Below are 17,485 nucleotides of genomic sequence, written 5' to 3' on the forward strand. Positions count from 1 at the left end.
TTCTCAACCATATACTAAAATCATATATTCAAATTATATACTTAAATATGTAATTAATCTTTAAATCATAGATTAATTAAGGATTATAACATAAACATATAACGAATATAAAATTATTATTTATATTTATCTTTTATCATATGTAAATTCATATCTTCTGTTTTCTTATACTGTGATGTCAACGGAACGTTGAGCTGACGCACATGAAATTATAAGTCAAAGTTAAATATGAATGTATCTCCTATTCTCAGTGAGATACGGGTTGTGGCCAAACAAAAAGAGACACAGGGAACAACAGTTCCTTAGGATGCAAATCCCAGTTTTCACCGTTGACTTAATTCGATTGCCGTGAACTGAAAGAAGGCATAAATTTCCATTGCAAATCTCTTCAGCATGAGTATTCCAAAAAAAATCTCAAAATGTGAGTCCATGAGGAGTTGCATTTTTATGAACTGATCTTAGATTTGTCTGAGCCAATATTATAAATTATCAGTCATACCATAAAGGAACAAGACCAATCAAGATGAGTACCTGATACCTGTATAACACATGTTTGGAATTTTGCTATTATTCTTAGAAGCAGCCTTATGAATAAATTAAGTTTCTGATTTTTTCTAAATAGAAAATAGCAACAAAACTTATCTCCTTCATTATAATTAAATTGAGATCACGTTATTTTTGTGGAAAAATAATATATATCTCAATTTGTATATTAAATTTCTAAACTTGAGTTTTACATATATATATATACATATACATATATATATACATATACATATAAATATACATATATATATATATACATATATATATATACGTATATATACGTATATATATATATATGTATATATATATACATATATATATGTATGTATATATATATGTATATATGTATATATATATATATACATATATATATACATATATATATACATATACATATATATATACATACATATATATATATATACACACATATATATATATATACATATATATATATATACACACATATATATATATATACACATATATATATATATACACATATATATATATATACACATATATATATATATACACATATATATATATATATATATATATATATATTGCGAATAGAAAGTACAGATGCATCGATCCGACCATATCGAAGGAATCGTTCACTGCAGGATGCAAAAACAAGGGCCCACTGCCAACTCAACTGTTATAATATAGTAGCCTTGATGTGGTCGTGGAAATAATTCTTCTGCAAAGCATCATCATCATCATCTAGAAAGTGTTTGAGATGAGGTCTTGTGTGCAGTTGATAAGCAAACGTAAACATCCCCGTCTCTGTCATCGACATCGGCTTTTCGTTATACTGCATCAATAGGTTGAGTCTGGTTCACGCTACTCCGGCCGTCGCCTTCTTTCCGCAACCTTTTCTATAAACTGGTGTCCCCTCCTGTTATCCTCGCCTCACCACTCCCCTTTGCTTCTCCTCGGATTCTGCCCTTTTTCCATGCTCCCAAACGTGCGGCGGCTCTCCTGAAGGAGAAGCAAGGGAAGTGCTTACAACGTAAATGAGTCACAAGCCGAGTCTTGTAAGGTTTGGAGCTCTCAGGCTGCCCCCTGGGTTTAGGTTCCACCCCACTGATGAAGACCTAGTCGTTCAGTACCTCAAGAGGAAGGTCTTCTCCTGCCCATTGCCAGCTTCCATCATTCCTGAGATCGATCTCGGGAAGTACGATCCATGGAACTTGCCTGGTAATTAAGTGTCAAGAACACCATATCCTGTGTATATTTGATGTGAGTGATGGTGATGAGATAGCTGTGGCTGCAATATGTAGGTGCATTAATGGAAGGCGATGAGAGGTATTGCTTCAACCGTAGAGAGGCGAAATATCCCAATGGGAAGCGATCAAACCGGGCGGCGAGATCCGGCTACTGGAAGGCCAGGGGGAAGGACAAGCAGATCGTAGCTTCTGGGTGCAACCAAGTGGTGGGGATGAGAAGGGTTTTGGTCTTCTACCGCGGAAAACCTCCTACCAGCTCTCCAACCGACTGGATGATGCATGAGTATCGCCTGGCCGGCTCTGATGGCAGAAGCTTGATCTACCCGCAGAGGAAGAACTCAACTCATGTGAGATCCTAATGCCATAGTCAATGTGCAGTATATGTTGGAGATCATGTATTTCCTATAATGCAGGGTTTGATGATTCCAAGCCAAGACTGGGTGCTTTGTCGCATTTTTAAGAGGAGAAGAGCCCCCATAGTCGTCGACGAGGAGGAGGACATCATTACAAACGACGTCACTGATTTCAGCGATTTCATGGACGAGAGAGAGGGTGATCCGACACCATCTTCATCCTCTTCGCCTGAGAAGAGCTGTGTCACCGAACTGTTTGATGAATCTAGCAGAGGAGAGGAAACTAATTCACCTCCCTGAGGTTGTTGTATTGGATTTTAGAGTCTTCTTACTTCCTTCCTTGGAGACCAGATGATATTAAACTTGAGCTGTTAACTCTAGGATTTGAAGTATCCATCTTCTCTCCTAGTGCTTCTTCCTGGATCTAGCCACATGTTCCAATAATTGATCGAATCTTTATCCTTGCGTTCTTACTCTGTGTAACATCCTGGAAGTCGAGTGAACATGACAAGGAAGAGAATACACTTAATGCCTTGGTACCGTTGCGTGTGCAGAGACGATGCTGTCAAAGGCAGATGGCTTTACATGCAACAAGGAGGATGTGATGCTGCAGAAAGAGAACAAAAGCTGAAAGGGAGGCATACGTCCAGGTAGGTTTGTGGATAAGATGCTGCCTCTAGCCATCGTTTAACTCGACAAGAAAGAAGGCCAAATCGCATCAAAAAATGAAACCTACGCCATGAAGGTAGTCATTGTTAAGCTGCAGTTCTTATTTGGTACAAGAATGTCATACTAATATTATCTTATGGACTCTTTTGTCACAAAGAAAAGATGTCTACCGGCAAGAATATATAATTTTCTGTTCCTTCACAGCACATCTTACACAATGATATCTATCTCCAAGGTTTCAACTCTTTCTTGATGGATCTAAGAGACATGCATGCATGAATGGCGCATCTGGGGACCATGGTATCATGTACCAACAAAGCTTTTTGGTGCTTTGCATGGTGAAGCGTCTCGGTTGCTCAGAGACTGTCTTTTCTGGACCACTTACAATTACCAATTACAATTACCAATTATCCAAGGTTTTGGAATTGTCTGTGAGGAGGAAGTTGCCGAACCCCTCATCAGAAATGGATGATGATTTGGACGGTATTATCAGACAAGCTAAAGCTTTAGCGACACTCGGCAGTAAAATTATACACGTCTTTCCACCATGGAATTCAATAGAAATCATTCCTCATGCTACGACTCATACAGTTCATTATGTAATAAAAGATGATTCTTGTGGAGCTCATGACATAAATGCCTCCACCAAGTATCACAGTGTAAAGGCGATACTGCTCAATAAATGAGTCGACAGGTATTTGGTTGTATCACTTATGATGCAGCACTACATGATCAACGTGTGGGTCATGCAGTCAGATGTACTTAATAAAGCTCCAAATCCGTAGAAGGTGGAGGCACAACATGGAAGTGACTGAAGCAAGGAATTCAGACTTGATACATGTTCACAACCAAGTAAAGGTAACTTAATATTGACAGAATTTGATGGAATGTTGAAGTGTAGACAGAGATTTTATAATCAGTTCAACATCAAATCCGATTTCCAAAGTGTGAAATGTCTTCTTTGATACACCAAAATGGAAGAACCTGATCACGACGGTATGAAAGTTTGAGAAAGAAAGTGAGAGCACCGATATAAAATATATATTCAAGTACATCCTACTACTACCTTGTAGTGAAAGCATGGAGCAATGAACCTACACGGAGAGGAAGCAGTGTTAAGTTACTACTGACATGGCCTTGTTAATTAGGGATCAAGCAAAAACCATTCAGAAGGTGCAACCTTGGAAATTATAAGATAAGAAATCAAATAAACAATGGTTCTTATCTAATATCAAATGTGTGGCCCTTTCTAGCTTTTCGATTGCTGGAATCCAGCTCATGAATAATTGATCTAACTTAACGAACAGTACAAGTCTAAAACACAACAAAAGCCGACCATGTGATTATAATGCCAGCCCACGCGGTTTGGTACCAAAGCACAACCAAGTCATGATTCATTTCATTATTGCCAGCATTATAAAAAGCACAAGTTACCATGAGACTTACAACTTCACTGATTACGTATCGATATTATATTATATTACATAACACGATGGAAGAATATACGGCTGTGGACAATTCAATGTCTTTCCACCGATAATGTGTTTAGGTGACCTGTGCATTAAAAAAATAAGACGCATTACAACATCTCGATATAGTCGAACTTCACAACCACATGGTCTCGTCTTTAGAACAGCCACGAAAGGTCTGTCAACCCGACCCTTAGCGCCAAAAGAAGTCAGGTGTTCATGATTGTAGATCCACTCGTCGTCCACTGTGGTTGTACTATCCATAGATAGATAGGTGGGGCAATTTTGATTATGCATCGTGATTCCTTTGATATGTCTATGGCACCAAAGAGATGTCCGTCTCCATGCACAATCGGGGAGGAGGAACAACATACTCCTATCCCCATATTTTACGGTTCCAAATTTAGCACGTAAAAGAACGAGGCACGCAATAGGTAACCTTAAAACATGAAGAGATCCTATAAGATGACAAAGCGTGATAACATAATTGCTTACGTGAGTGAGTCCCCATGCAAACTGGACAATAAAACCTGCCAATTCTAATTCCAAAGGGGAATGAATGCATATGATATTGATTGGAAATGTGATTTGTGGACTGTGATGTACATTACATACACAGTACGACTGTAGAGAGTAACCAAAGAATATTGTCTGTAGATTGCTGACTTGGCTTTCCCCGTATCACATGTCGTTGTTGGCACCCAAAAATAACCTTAGTCAACCGCTGGGTGAGTCAGATTGACATCAGTGCCCCCGATTCGTGAAGGAAATTGCATCTAGCCCGATAGAGTCGGCCTATATTCTATGATTTGACTTTAAATATCATATAATTAATTTGGCATTAGCAGTATAATTTTAGTTTATGACTTCTCGTATTCGGGGCATCAAAGCACTTGTGTGTTAGATTGGTTTTGTACATTCTGCGTTACGATGGGCAAGAAAGCTGCTCATTTCAGGAGATGTAGGTAATCTCAAGAGTACCGCTGGTCTGTTTATGAACCGGCCCAAAGCCCAAAGCCCAAAGCCTAAAGCTCGAAAGCGAAGCCTGCAATGACAATAGAAGGCGTTCAAAAGCGTTTCAAGCGTAGGTTTCCGGGTCGGTTAGGTTTTTCCGTGCAGCCCTCCCGCTGACTCTCTCTCTCTCTCTCTCTCTCTCTCTATATATATATATATATATATATATATATATATATATATATATATGTATCCCCTTCACGGTGTCACGGCCGACACATTAGGGTTTGAGGGGTTTTGCTTGTTTTGGCAGAGATCATGCTAGGGTCCAAGATTTCGTCTCTTGATCTTGTTTGATTGGTTTTTTTTCTTAGCGTTTTTTTTGTTTGGGATCACAATGGACGGCTTGCAAGAGTTGCAGGTGTTTCTCAAGCTTAGAAACACGCGATGATACCCTTTCTTCATACTCCTCCCCTTTCTTGATTTTTTTTGTCATATTTTTTCTTTTTTTTTTGTGTCATAGTCAGGTGAATTTTTTCGCAGTAAGTAACGTTATGGTTGGGGTTCTATATGATGCATATTGTTTGATTTTGTTAAAGATAAATATTTTTTTTCTTGGTCTTCCTTTTGGCAAATGTGCGATACTAGATGTTGACAGACGTGTTTTTGTTCGTGGATCGTGGATTGGTATTGGGAAAAGGAAGAAAAAAAACTTTTTTTTTTCTTTTTGGGTTTTTTCGTTGTTGTTTATGTCGACCGCATGAGTCACAAAGTCAGGTTTTTTTTTGGGGATCAAATCTAATTTCGATTCCGTGAACAATTCCTTCTAATGTCTGTTTGGATCTTCGTGTATCCATGGACTTTCTAATTCGTGCTACAATGGAATGATGAAAATCTTTGATAATGCAGCATCTGTCGATGCGATGGTCATTTCCACACGAGATTTCTGACCCTTTTCATGATACCTAAAGTTGACAAATTGTTGTTGATGTCACCTTTTTCTTTCTTTTTCTTTTTTCATTTTGTATTTATACGAATGAATACGCACATTTTATGTGCTTTGTTCACCCATTTGTTCATTGACCAGCTTTCTCGCTTGACTTCCAATTCGGTCTGCAAGTTATATAACCTTCTGAAATACGAATGATAAATTTGTAGTAATTGTATTTAATCTCTCCATGGATTTCACTTAATCCTTTCATGAATATATTAGTAGGGGTGTTTTTAGTTTACTTAGATGGAAGGTATGCTTCCTACCTCTGTTTCATGTGGAAATGTAAATGAAAGAATTACAAGGATAATTGTAGATGACAGACCTCCTTTGCTGGCGGTTTTGTTCAAAAAAGCTCAGTTGTGCTCGATATGCAAAGTTCGCTTTTTTTTAGTGATGCAGTCTCACATTCAGTAGCTGATTTAGCACATCTGTATTTTTCAAGGTTCAAAAGCTAACAACAGGATCGGATGGACTCTATTTGACTAGTGACATTGTGTGGAATGGAGATAAATGGTTGATGGATTAGCATGTTTAGTCTTTTAGTTTTCTATTTCTTGGGGATATTTTATCTGTTTGATTAAGATAGTGAATAAAATATGATGATTGAATTGTGCTGATGCATAATTTGATAGTGTGCCTTTTCTAGTGTGTTTCATATTGATTTAGATAAAAGATGGGTTGGGATTTACCTTATCGATTTGCATTTACTTGTTCTGAATTTTGATAACCAATTTAAAATGCAATTCCCCATTTTTCATTCATTTCATCTGATTTTCTTTACTCTGTAGCAAGAGAATCAGAAAGCTATGATTAATAAGATGATCGGGGAACTTACGGAGCAATGTTGGGGCAAGTGGATCACTGGGACTCCCGGCAATAAGTTCAGCTCACAAAAGAATCAGTTTGCCTTACCAATTGTGCTCAGCGTTGCATGGAGATAAGCATGCTCATGATGAGAAAGCTACAGTCCATACATACAGGGAAAGTGGAGTTTGTTTAATTGTTTATATTGCAGTCAGAATCCGTTAATTCATTTTCATTACTGTATTTATGATATGGTATCAGCATCAAGCTGATTAATTGTTTCTTTAGGTTGTTTGATTCTTGTTAGAGGTGATTTGAAGTTTTGGACTTCTTCCCTGTAGTTTCAGATATTTTGAATTAACATGATAGATTTTGCACTGGAGTGCCTCATTGAACAGCTAAATTTATTGTGTTTGAATATTGTGTGATGAGTCCTTAATGCACCTCGGAATTGTCACACAGTGTGAGGAGAATTATTTTGAACTTATCTTGTTAGACTACCATAGAGAATTATGTATATATTATTAATTTTGGTGGATTTTTGAACTTGGTTAAGAATGAGATATTTTAATTTGAATCAAATGCTTAGAGTTTTTTTTATAATGTTTATAACAAGACCCTGCATATTAAGATGAAAGAAAGAAATAAATCTTGACTTTATCTGAATTGACAGATAGAAAAGATTGGACAAGTGTATATATACCTTGCAAAAAAAAAACAGTGCAGAAGATCTGAAAATAGAAAACCAAAAATGGGCAAATTAACTACAAACACAAAGTGCTATTTCAGGAAAAAAAAAATCTCACTTGGAGCCATAGTTTTTTGCTTTTAAATAAGGGATTGATTGGGCTTTTGACGTACTAATTAGTGATTCAGGCTACTTTTCCTCGATACATACGTTCACACTCTCTCCGACTACCGTTGCAGAAGACATCATCGGCTCACCGATCAATCGATCATAGTCATTCATAAACGATGACAATTTATGGAAGATTAAGTGCAAAGATGACAAAAAAAAGAGAAAAGCTTAACCAAACAATACAAACCAGTTTTTGCTATCCAACAGGACTTGCTACTTTTTGACCGATGCAACAAGAAAAAGATAACCTTATTCTTTGGAAAGTAACAGAGAGAGAAAAGATGGAAAGAGTGTGGCAAAACATTGCATCACCGGTAGAAATTGTATCAGTGTGTCAGCCTTGATTGCATCACAGAAGAAAAGATTCTTTGCTTTGCATCATAGAGATCTGTTCCGGCCTCCCAACTACAACGGATGCTTCTAAGCTTTGGGAGGACTTCTCGTGGAGACATGAAATATTTCTAAACATCTCTGCACAAGAAATCATCTGCAATTGCTTCTTCATAAAAGGAAAAAAATAGAGAAGTCTCTTAACTATTCATCATCCAAAGTTTGAGTCAGATACAAACCCCATAGTACTGCAACAAAGAATGCAAAATCCATTCAGGAAATTTATTATGTAGAAAGTTGACGATATATAGTTTTCTTCCACCTCATAAATACTCCTTTTATTTTACAAGCAGCATACCAGGTCCCCAGTTACCATTCACATCTCCTAAGAATGACGGAAAAGAAAGATCTTCATAGGAAGGAAACCAGGACCCACAACTCTAACACTCTTTATACACAAAAAAATGGGTAGAGAAGCTTTCTGCCAAATTCCCTATCCGATTGCACTTGCGACATGAAAGTTTTCCTCTGCATTAGCTTTAGCTTGCGTCTTCTCTCGCCAGTTCTCCCCCCATATCTTTGCTTCTGCCAAAGCTCGTTCCCGGTCAAAGCCCTGCCTCACGTTTGCACTTGTCTCTTTTGAAGTGTTCTCACCATTCATTTGCCAATTATGGGCAGTTTCTGCATCACTGTTCAGAGCTGGCGTTCTTCCACCTCCCTCATCAGCACTCCTGTTTCTTCTTTCACCACCAGGTCTATTGTTAGATGTGGGACATGTACCAGGATCATATGCTTGGGATGCCAAATAGGACAGAGCAGTGACAACATCAGCGATGGCAGGACGAGAGGCAGCTTCTTCTTGGATGCACATAGATGCCACAGCAAGAGCTTGATAGACCCCACGCATGGGATATCGACCCTGTAGCTTTGGATCGGCCAGACTTGGTAGTTTCCTTCGGTCATTGAACATAGGACGAGCCTGTAAGAACGCACATATATGTGATATTTTGAAATGCACTGGAAATGTAATGTAATAGTTTTCATGGATATTTTGAAAATTTTGAGACGTAGTAACTGAATGGATCACTTGACGGTATGAATCACTCGACCAAAATATATAAGCCATATACACGTTTAGCTCTATAAACCAAACTTCATTCTCCTCCAACATCCAATAAACTGGCGTGTATGATCTCCCTCACTTTATGACTTGGTATCAGATATAATGCCAAACATATTAAAAAATCAGACTAATTAATTATGCGAGGCTTAGTCCAGTAGTTGACTTCCATGCTGTGATGTGATTTGATCCTATCAGTGAATTACTTGGAGTTTCTTATCATACCTAATATTAGGTCCACTATGATATCATTGTCCTTTTCCAAAACTAGGTACAACGTAGATGCCACATATTATCCATGAATTAAACTAGTCTAACTCCAATTACATCTCTCTGAACCAGTAAAACTCATGGTCATCTAATGTGAAATCATATCTCATATACTATAACCAAAAGTGATATCATTAATAATAGTGGAAGACACCATATTACACCAACATAAAAAGAAAATTCAAAATACTACATCTAACAAATTTAAGGGACTATGAAATGAATAAAATCATATATTATAAAAGTCTCTATCTGACAATTTTGTAACACTCAAATTAATTTTGCATTGTACCTGCCCATTGGAACCAGTCTTACCACATCATCTTCTGCATAAAGATAAGGATCACTGGTAGGAATATCTAAAACTGGATCAATAATATTTACTCTATTAGGTTCATCTGTGGAGGGGAAAGAGGTGATGAGTATTATAAATACTCGATAATACAAGGAGTCTCCATTATAGGACAAGGCAAGTAAGGTTGAATCAAATATGTCATCTTCTACATCAAGATGATAAGAAAACCACACCCCACAAAATTAAAAGAAAAATACAGCAACTCATATATGATCTATATCTATCATGTGATTCTAATATATCAATTACATTAATATATCTAGTATTGTCATGTCTAAGTGTGACCACATATCCATATTCATCTTTTACATTTAGTTTAATCTTCTATTCATTACACATTTTTATAATAAGTTCTTTTACCTAGATACGTCACTTATAATTAAGAAAATAAAATAGTTATTTTGCTAAGAAATGTACTAAACCCAAGGCCATCTTATAGATAAGATCCCTGATGGAATTAAACTATATACAATATGTTGGACCACTATTTACATATAAGATTATTACATATAATCCAAGGTACATTTCTCATAAGATGATTACATATAATCTTTGCACACATTGTACCATGAAAATCATTTTATTTTTTAATTCAATATTCCTCTTACTAAGGCTACTACTAGGTATAATTTATACTATTTTATTGTCTTCGTCTTGACGGATTTAAAGGCATCCCTACACCATTTCAAATATTTACTACCCTTGAAATCCTTAATATAATATTAAGTCTATTGTGAAAGAAACCATTTTTCTTGAAACTTATACAATTTATAAGCATCAAATAGTCAGTCATATGCTTTCACATCACTCGCGACACATTTGCACGATGAAGTAAAATTTAATGATTCAATCCTAAACGTGCATGAAGTAAACTTAAAAATCTGGTCACATCATAAGAGCAGCTTATAGTACAAAAGCACAAATATGCATCATTCTAATATTCAAATAAATCAACAATAACATGCTAAGCACCTAAACTTTTATCATATACAAACAACTAACAAAATACATGCTTTCTTAAAATATTTTTGATGTCAAAATATAATACTATAAATGAACTCAGGAGACTAGACCATCCCATCACATGGCTGTCTCAGTTTTACTAGGAAGAAACAGATGAACCATTTAATATTGAGCAGAACTGTCCAGACACTCCACACTTCTAGCTGTACTACAGACTGCATATATAAGATAAATGAAGTGGAAAAGCACTGGAGTAAAACAGGAATAGCATTTCCTCTAAAACACTATGACATGAAAGATCAAATATTCCCTAAAAAACCACACTAAATAAGCTTACCCATGAAACAAGATTTTGTTCCGCATGTGATTTGGTAGTTTCAACAGCCTTCCGTCCAGTAATCAACTCCAATAATACAACTCCAAAGCTGTAAATGTCAGATTTAACTGTTAATTGTCCAGTCATGGCATATTCTGGAGCACAATATCCGTAAGTTCCCATCACCCTTGTTGAGACATGAGATTTGTCACCAACTGGACCAAGCTTTGCAAGCCCAAAATCAGAGAGCTTTGGGTGGAAGCCCTTATCTAATAGTATGTTGGAGGATTTCAAATCTCGGTATATAACTGGAGGGCTGGCTTTGTTATGGAGGTACTCCAATCCCTTGGCTGCACCAGCTGCAATCTTCATCCTTGTATTCCAGTCAAGTGGTTCCTTATCAGGTGGAAGGTCTGAAGATAATTGAATAGGTTGGTTAATAACAATATCTCTAGCTGTCAAATAGCTTGCTGCTCAACAATAAAGCAACTCGTTCATAAAATAGCTCAGAAATAAAGTAAATCGATCATAAAACCATTCAACAATAATGCAGCCTGGTGGTAAAACACAATAAAGCAGCTCGATCATGATCAACCAGATAACTCATCCCAATGTCGTGTAACAAAGTCAAGCAAATATGCAATATGACACTCAGATATCCTAGTCTCATACCATAATGATGGCCAATTGATATGGGGGAATAACAACAGGCCTCTCCCACCTTGACACGTGGATGACAATCCCTGACCAGGCCGATGCATAACCAGCCCTAGTAGATCTCATGTGAAACCAGCTCTGATATACCTGATGCATGACAAGCCTTGTTCTCCTAACCATCTAAACCAGCATTGTCAACCCAGCCACATGGACCAACCACTGTCACCATTGCCACCTGAACCAACATTGCCATCCTAGCCACCTACCATCCTAGGCACCTATGCCAAATCCTAGTTGCTACATCGCTACTAGATCATTGTAGAAAATATCCTCCATAACCACTGACCACCTAGGTAGGGGAAGGATTCCCCTGTACAATGGCCACAGGTCTGACAAAGGGGCTCTTCTCTCCGAACACCTTCTTTTAAGGAAAAATAGTATACTCAAAGGAAGAGAATATGGAGAAAAGTTCAAAAATGAGATTCAAAAGAGAGAAGTAGAGATAAGAAAAGGAGAATTTAGCATGGCTAATACTAATTCTATCCCTTTTGGGCTACAAAATCACCCGCCAATAGACTCTTATAACCTGATCTAGTTCTAGTTTTACTACATCTAGGATTATACAGCGAATAACCAATCCTTCATTGAGTCCCAATTGAACTAAGAAAAAGGAGACAGCTGATTATCTAAGCTATTAATGTCTCCAGCTCTCATCCATGCCTCAATGAGTATTAAACTTCTAGGAGTACTTCTCTGAACTGTCTAAAATATTGTGTGATCTAGAGGTGATCTGACAAGTTTGAACTGATTTAGGACTCTTAGACTGGATAATGACAGTGTAGACTACTATAACCTACTTTGACTAGGTTAAATTAGGTTAAGCTGACAAGTCATATGTCAACTGTTAAATGGTCAAACCGCACTCGTGGAAACAATTGGAAATATTTAACAACGTAAAAATTGAAGGAAAGCCAATTTCATTTCTTGTGTCAAGAAGCAATAAAGTAGTATAGTTATACAGAGAAGAATCAATGACAAAAGGTGAGCTAGTATTATCATAGTAATTTAAATTTATCAGTTGCTAATTTCCTAATCCACCAAAATGATAATAGAGCATAAACCATGTATGAAAACAATAAAAACTCTGAAATTTGAAATATCTCTTTGCAATCAAGTAGAAAATGGAGATGCAAGTTACAGAATCCCTATACACCATTTGAACTAAAATTTTTTTATACAATCCATTTGGGAACCACCAATGCAAGGACGTAAAATTCCTTGTATTAAAAGAAGCCATGGATATTACAATAATAACAAAATCAATGCATGAATAAGATTATTATTGCCCATTATGATAATTCACATAGAAAATAACAAACATAAAGGAACAAAAAAATTATGCCTAATTTTAGGAAATAATATGTTCATCCCATGTTCAGTATACATATGATAAGTCACAATAATATATTGAGAGAAATTCAAGTGAAGCATCATCACAATGTAGTCACACTTGAGATAGATTATGTGGTCCTTATAAGCAATGGCTCTCCTACGTAAGAAGAAAATCTTCTGATAGAAGTTAAGTTCTAAAAATGAAGTTTTATAGTACCTACCTAACACTAGTTTTTGTAATATAAAACTACAAAATGCAGACTCAACAAATGAAGAAATTATATCCCTAGAAGTTATAAAATATAATTACTAACTAATTATATAATTATAAATGTTCATTTTAAAAGTGAAGAGTAAATGAAGAAATGACATCCCTAAAGTTATACATAATTGCATATGGAAGCTGCAACCTCTATTTAGGTTTAGCCGGGACATCCATTTCATTCCCCATGCCAATAAGGACCAAAAACAAGCATGTTAAGGAAAGAAAATGCCTATAAACTCAAGAAGCTTATAAAAGGGACTAAGAATCTCATCAACTTAGAAGCAAGTCTGAATAAATCTTCTCCACGCTATAAGGCCCTATAAAAATTCTTTCCCACACCCCGCATTAGCGGAAGCCTCATGCACTGGATACGCCCTTTATGGGATGACTCATGAATCTAGGCATCTTTGAATTCACACAAATAAGTAGAAGAAAAAGATAAATCATCCAAGAGAGATTAGCAACTTAGCCAAAGAATGTGACAATTGATGTAGCCAAAAGTAATCCAAACAAAGAGTACTGTTCTGAAAGAAACAAAAGAAGACCCACACTTTATGATGAATCAACTAAGACTACCATGTCAGCATATAGAGATCGTACCATGTAGATGATCTTCCAATGATCCCATGGACATATACTCATAGACAAGAAGCCGTTGGTCTCCATCAGCACAATAACCAATTAGATTCACAAGGTTGGGGTGATGCAACATGCTAAGCATAAGGACCTCCACTAGGAACTCCCTATTTCCTTGGAGTCCATTTCTGTCGAGTTGCTTTACAGCCACAACCTGCAGGCACACCCAGACATCCATCCCCATAATATAAAGAGGTACAGCTACAATCTCAATGCCAAAGAAACACTAGCTCTATGCAACTAAATCCATATTTCATGTTTCTTATCCATGTTACATAGTGTGAAAATACCAACTTCAAAACTACTGTGAAGCTTGACACAGGTTAATGAAACCTTAATCAATACTCCAGCAGAAAGAAGCAGATCAAAATTGACTAACTCACAAACAAAAATCTTCACATTTGAAAGAGTACCTGACCAGTAGTTTCCAGACGACCTCTGTAGACCCGTCCAAATCCTCCTTCCCCGAGCAATGACTCTGCTCTAAAATTACCTGTTGCAGACGAAAGCTCACGAAACGTGAAAGTGTGTGCCGAAATAGCAAAATCAGACCCCTCCTTGGGACCCAGTGATTCCTTTTTTTCATTCACATCGTTTCTGGTCCGTATTCTATCATCCCCTGCAAAGTCATGAATCAGTCAGGAAAATTAAAATAAGCAGATTTCGAGGCACGCCATAGGTCCTGAAATGTGTCATCTCATCAAGTGGAACTCAATGACTTCGAAATAGACGAGATCCGACTCAACAAAGATCTCCAAGGCAAACCCAACCATTAGAAAAATCACACACCTAATAAACATCTAGAGGAGAGGAAAAGAATATAACAAAGTTCATCTCATTCAAGTATCCATCTTTATAGTTGAAGCAGAAAACGAGTATCCCGGAAGATGGCAAAACCACGAGAGATGACAAAACTACCGAGTCATCTAAATCATATTTCCCGACATCCAGCTCAGAGATCGGAAAGAAATCAGATGCAGAACTCTACGGATACGGATCAGATCCCCTAGGAGCAACATCTCATAGACGGAGGGCCTAAAACTTACCAGAGGACAACTTTTCGACGCGGGGCGCCACCATGGGCTGCTCCTCTCTCTTGCGGTCGCAATCATTCACGTGACTGAGCTGCGCTGCCTCCTCCGATTCGAAGCACGGGAAGCAACCCATGTCGCCCAAGATCCAGACTTGCTCAACAACGACCACAAAAGATGGGATTTCTCATCGAGATCACTCGATTACCGCTCAATTTCGACGCAATCACCACATCAACTGCTTCCTGGCATCAAACTCTGTCGGAATTCTCGTTCTTCAGATCCAATCGAGGTGATCCGAAGAAAGAAGGTGTTAATTCCTTTAGGCTGTGGGTGTGAGACTTCAGCGCGGAGGCAAAGGGGGGGAAGGTGGAGGAGCCGCCTAACGCATCGGCTTCAGACGCATGTATCGCACTCCATATTTATATTCATATAATTAATGCGCGAATAAATATACATTACGAGTACTGTTTGTAATATGGATAGTGGATGTAAATTCTCTGACGCGTGGAACAGTACATGTCAGGGGAATGCACATGGAAATTGACGGACGTATATTTGTATTGTATACGTAGTATGTAATTTTTATGGACGAATTTTCGAAAAAATATCTGAGAAATTCTCGCATAACGTCTTGACTTACCATTGTCTTTTTTTTCTTTACATAAAAATATTATTTTACTTCTATCTTTGGGGATCCTACCATCGCCTTCATCCCTACTACTTCCACTGGCTTATCAAACCCACCCCTGTTTGTCTCACTCTTGTTATTTTCGTCAGTAGCATAAGAGATTGTTGACCTTATCGTCTAACTCTTCTCGTCTTTGTCCATTTGAACTCACCTTTGTACTTTTTGCTTTTACCATCCTTGCCCGCGACATAAATGATAAGCGATGGAGACACAAGCGAAGAGGGCTAAAATCATGGAGACAGGGGTAGGTTCAATGAGTTAAAAAAGAAGAGAGTTAGGACGACATGGGCCAATGGTCGCTTATGTCATGATCGAGAAAAACGAGGGCGAGGGTTAGGACGACATGGGTCAATGGTTGCCTATGTCATGAGCGAGAAAAACGAGGGCGAGGGTTAGGATGACATGGACCAATGGTCACCTACGTCATGAGTGAGAAAAACGAGGACGAGACACGCAGGGGTGGGTCTAGTGAAAGTGACAATGCTGAGAGAAGATAATGGCCGACAAGGGTAATATCATCATTTAAAAAAAAAAATTTGAAAGTTGGGTCACTAATTAGGATTTTTTTCAAAAATATGAGTTATTTTCAAGAATTTGCCCAATTTTTTTTATTTAATTATAGCATATTATATTTTATAGATTCTACACATAGTATTTTATATTTAAAGCCACCATATTTTCAGCATTTCACTTTGGAAACAAACATAACAATGTTCATAGTAGATGTGACTTTTTATTCACCGGAGAGTTCCAAAAAATAATTAAGGGAACTCTTAATATTTACTCAATCAAAATGATAACCAATAATGTAAAAAAAAAATACGAATCATCTTTTAAAACAAGGCAAAGAAAGGAGTGTTAATGTTGTCTAAAGGCCAAAAATTAATCTTTTTGAAGGATAATTCAATCTAGTGAATGACACAACGCGAATCAACATCCACTTTTGATATACTGATTTTTCAAAAAAAAAAATTATTAATTATAATGAAATGATACGAGTCCGTTTGCGTCAAACCAAGAAATGGAGGATCAAAGGTCTTGTTGTCTCTAGCATTAAGAATCAATCAATCAGTCAAACTATTATAAAATGTGGTTCTAACGAACCTATAGGATTTTTTTTTTTCATTATCATTGCATCGTATTCGTATTGATTAGGGTAGCCTTTTAATTGTGAAGATGATTCAGCTGCTTAATTCAGCCATCATATAGACATTATCAATTTATTTCATACTCAAACTAGGCCATAAAAGAAGAAATAAGAGGTGACTGATCCAAGGATTGATACATCACCCTCACCCACACTTTTCTGCAAGGAGTTCATGTTTTGGAGAAGATACAGAAGAATAGTATTAATCCGATTATAATGTCAAGTCATTGACCACTTTTATATAGTAAAATTAAGATACAGGTGCAACGTATCAACATTTTTTTACCAAGCCTCATGTTCTCTCTCTCTCTCTCTAAAATAGCTAAAGCCACATTACTTGGAACACTGATTTCAACCATGGAAACATGTAGTTTTGAGGGGACAATGCCACATGGTTGGTGGGGGCAATTTGACATCAATGTGAATGCGAGT

The 17,485-nt window shown here is 37.1% G+C and overlaps 2 protein-coding genes across 2 annotated transcripts; one reads left to right on the plus strand and one right to left on the minus strand.

Moving 5' to 3' along the window:
- Positions 1–1,272: 1,272 nt before the first annotated feature.
- LOC135676570 (NAC domain-containing protein 83-like) lies at positions 1,273–2,604 on the plus strand. Its single transcript, XM_065187900.1, has 3 exons — positions 1,273–1,749; positions 1,833–2,125; positions 2,192–2,604. The coding sequence occupies exons 1-3, from the start codon at positions 1,566–1,568 to the stop codon at positions 2,429–2,431; spliced, it is 717 nt and encodes a 238-aa protein (XP_065043972.1). The 5' UTR covers positions 1,273–1,565; the 3' UTR covers positions 2,432–2,604.
- A 5,867-nt stretch (positions 2,605–8,471) lies between these two features.
- Positions 8,472–15,619, minus strand: LOC103988644 (probable serine/threonine-protein kinase PBL7). The gene is made up of 5 exons (XM_009407239.3): positions 15,231–15,619; positions 14,598–14,803; positions 14,149–14,338; positions 11,256–11,647; positions 8,472–9,189 (listed from the first exon to the last, which is right to left on the minus strand). Exons 1-5 carry the CDS (start codon positions 15,349–15,351, stop codon positions 8,704–8,706), a joined length of 1,395 nt encoding a protein of 464 aa, XP_009405514.2. The 5' UTR covers positions 15,352–15,619; the 3' UTR covers positions 8,472–8,703.
- Between the last annotated feature and the right edge of the window lie 1,866 nt (positions 15,620–17,485).

The sequence above is a fragment of the Musa acuminata genome, chromosome BXJ1-6 (genome assembly GCF_036884655.1).
Source record: "Musa acuminata AAA Group cultivar baxijiao chromosome BXJ1-6, Cavendish_Baxijiao_AAA, whole genome shotgun sequence".
Classification (NCBI taxonomy): domain Eukaryota; kingdom Viridiplantae; phylum Streptophyta; class Magnoliopsida; order Zingiberales; family Musaceae; genus Musa; species Musa acuminata.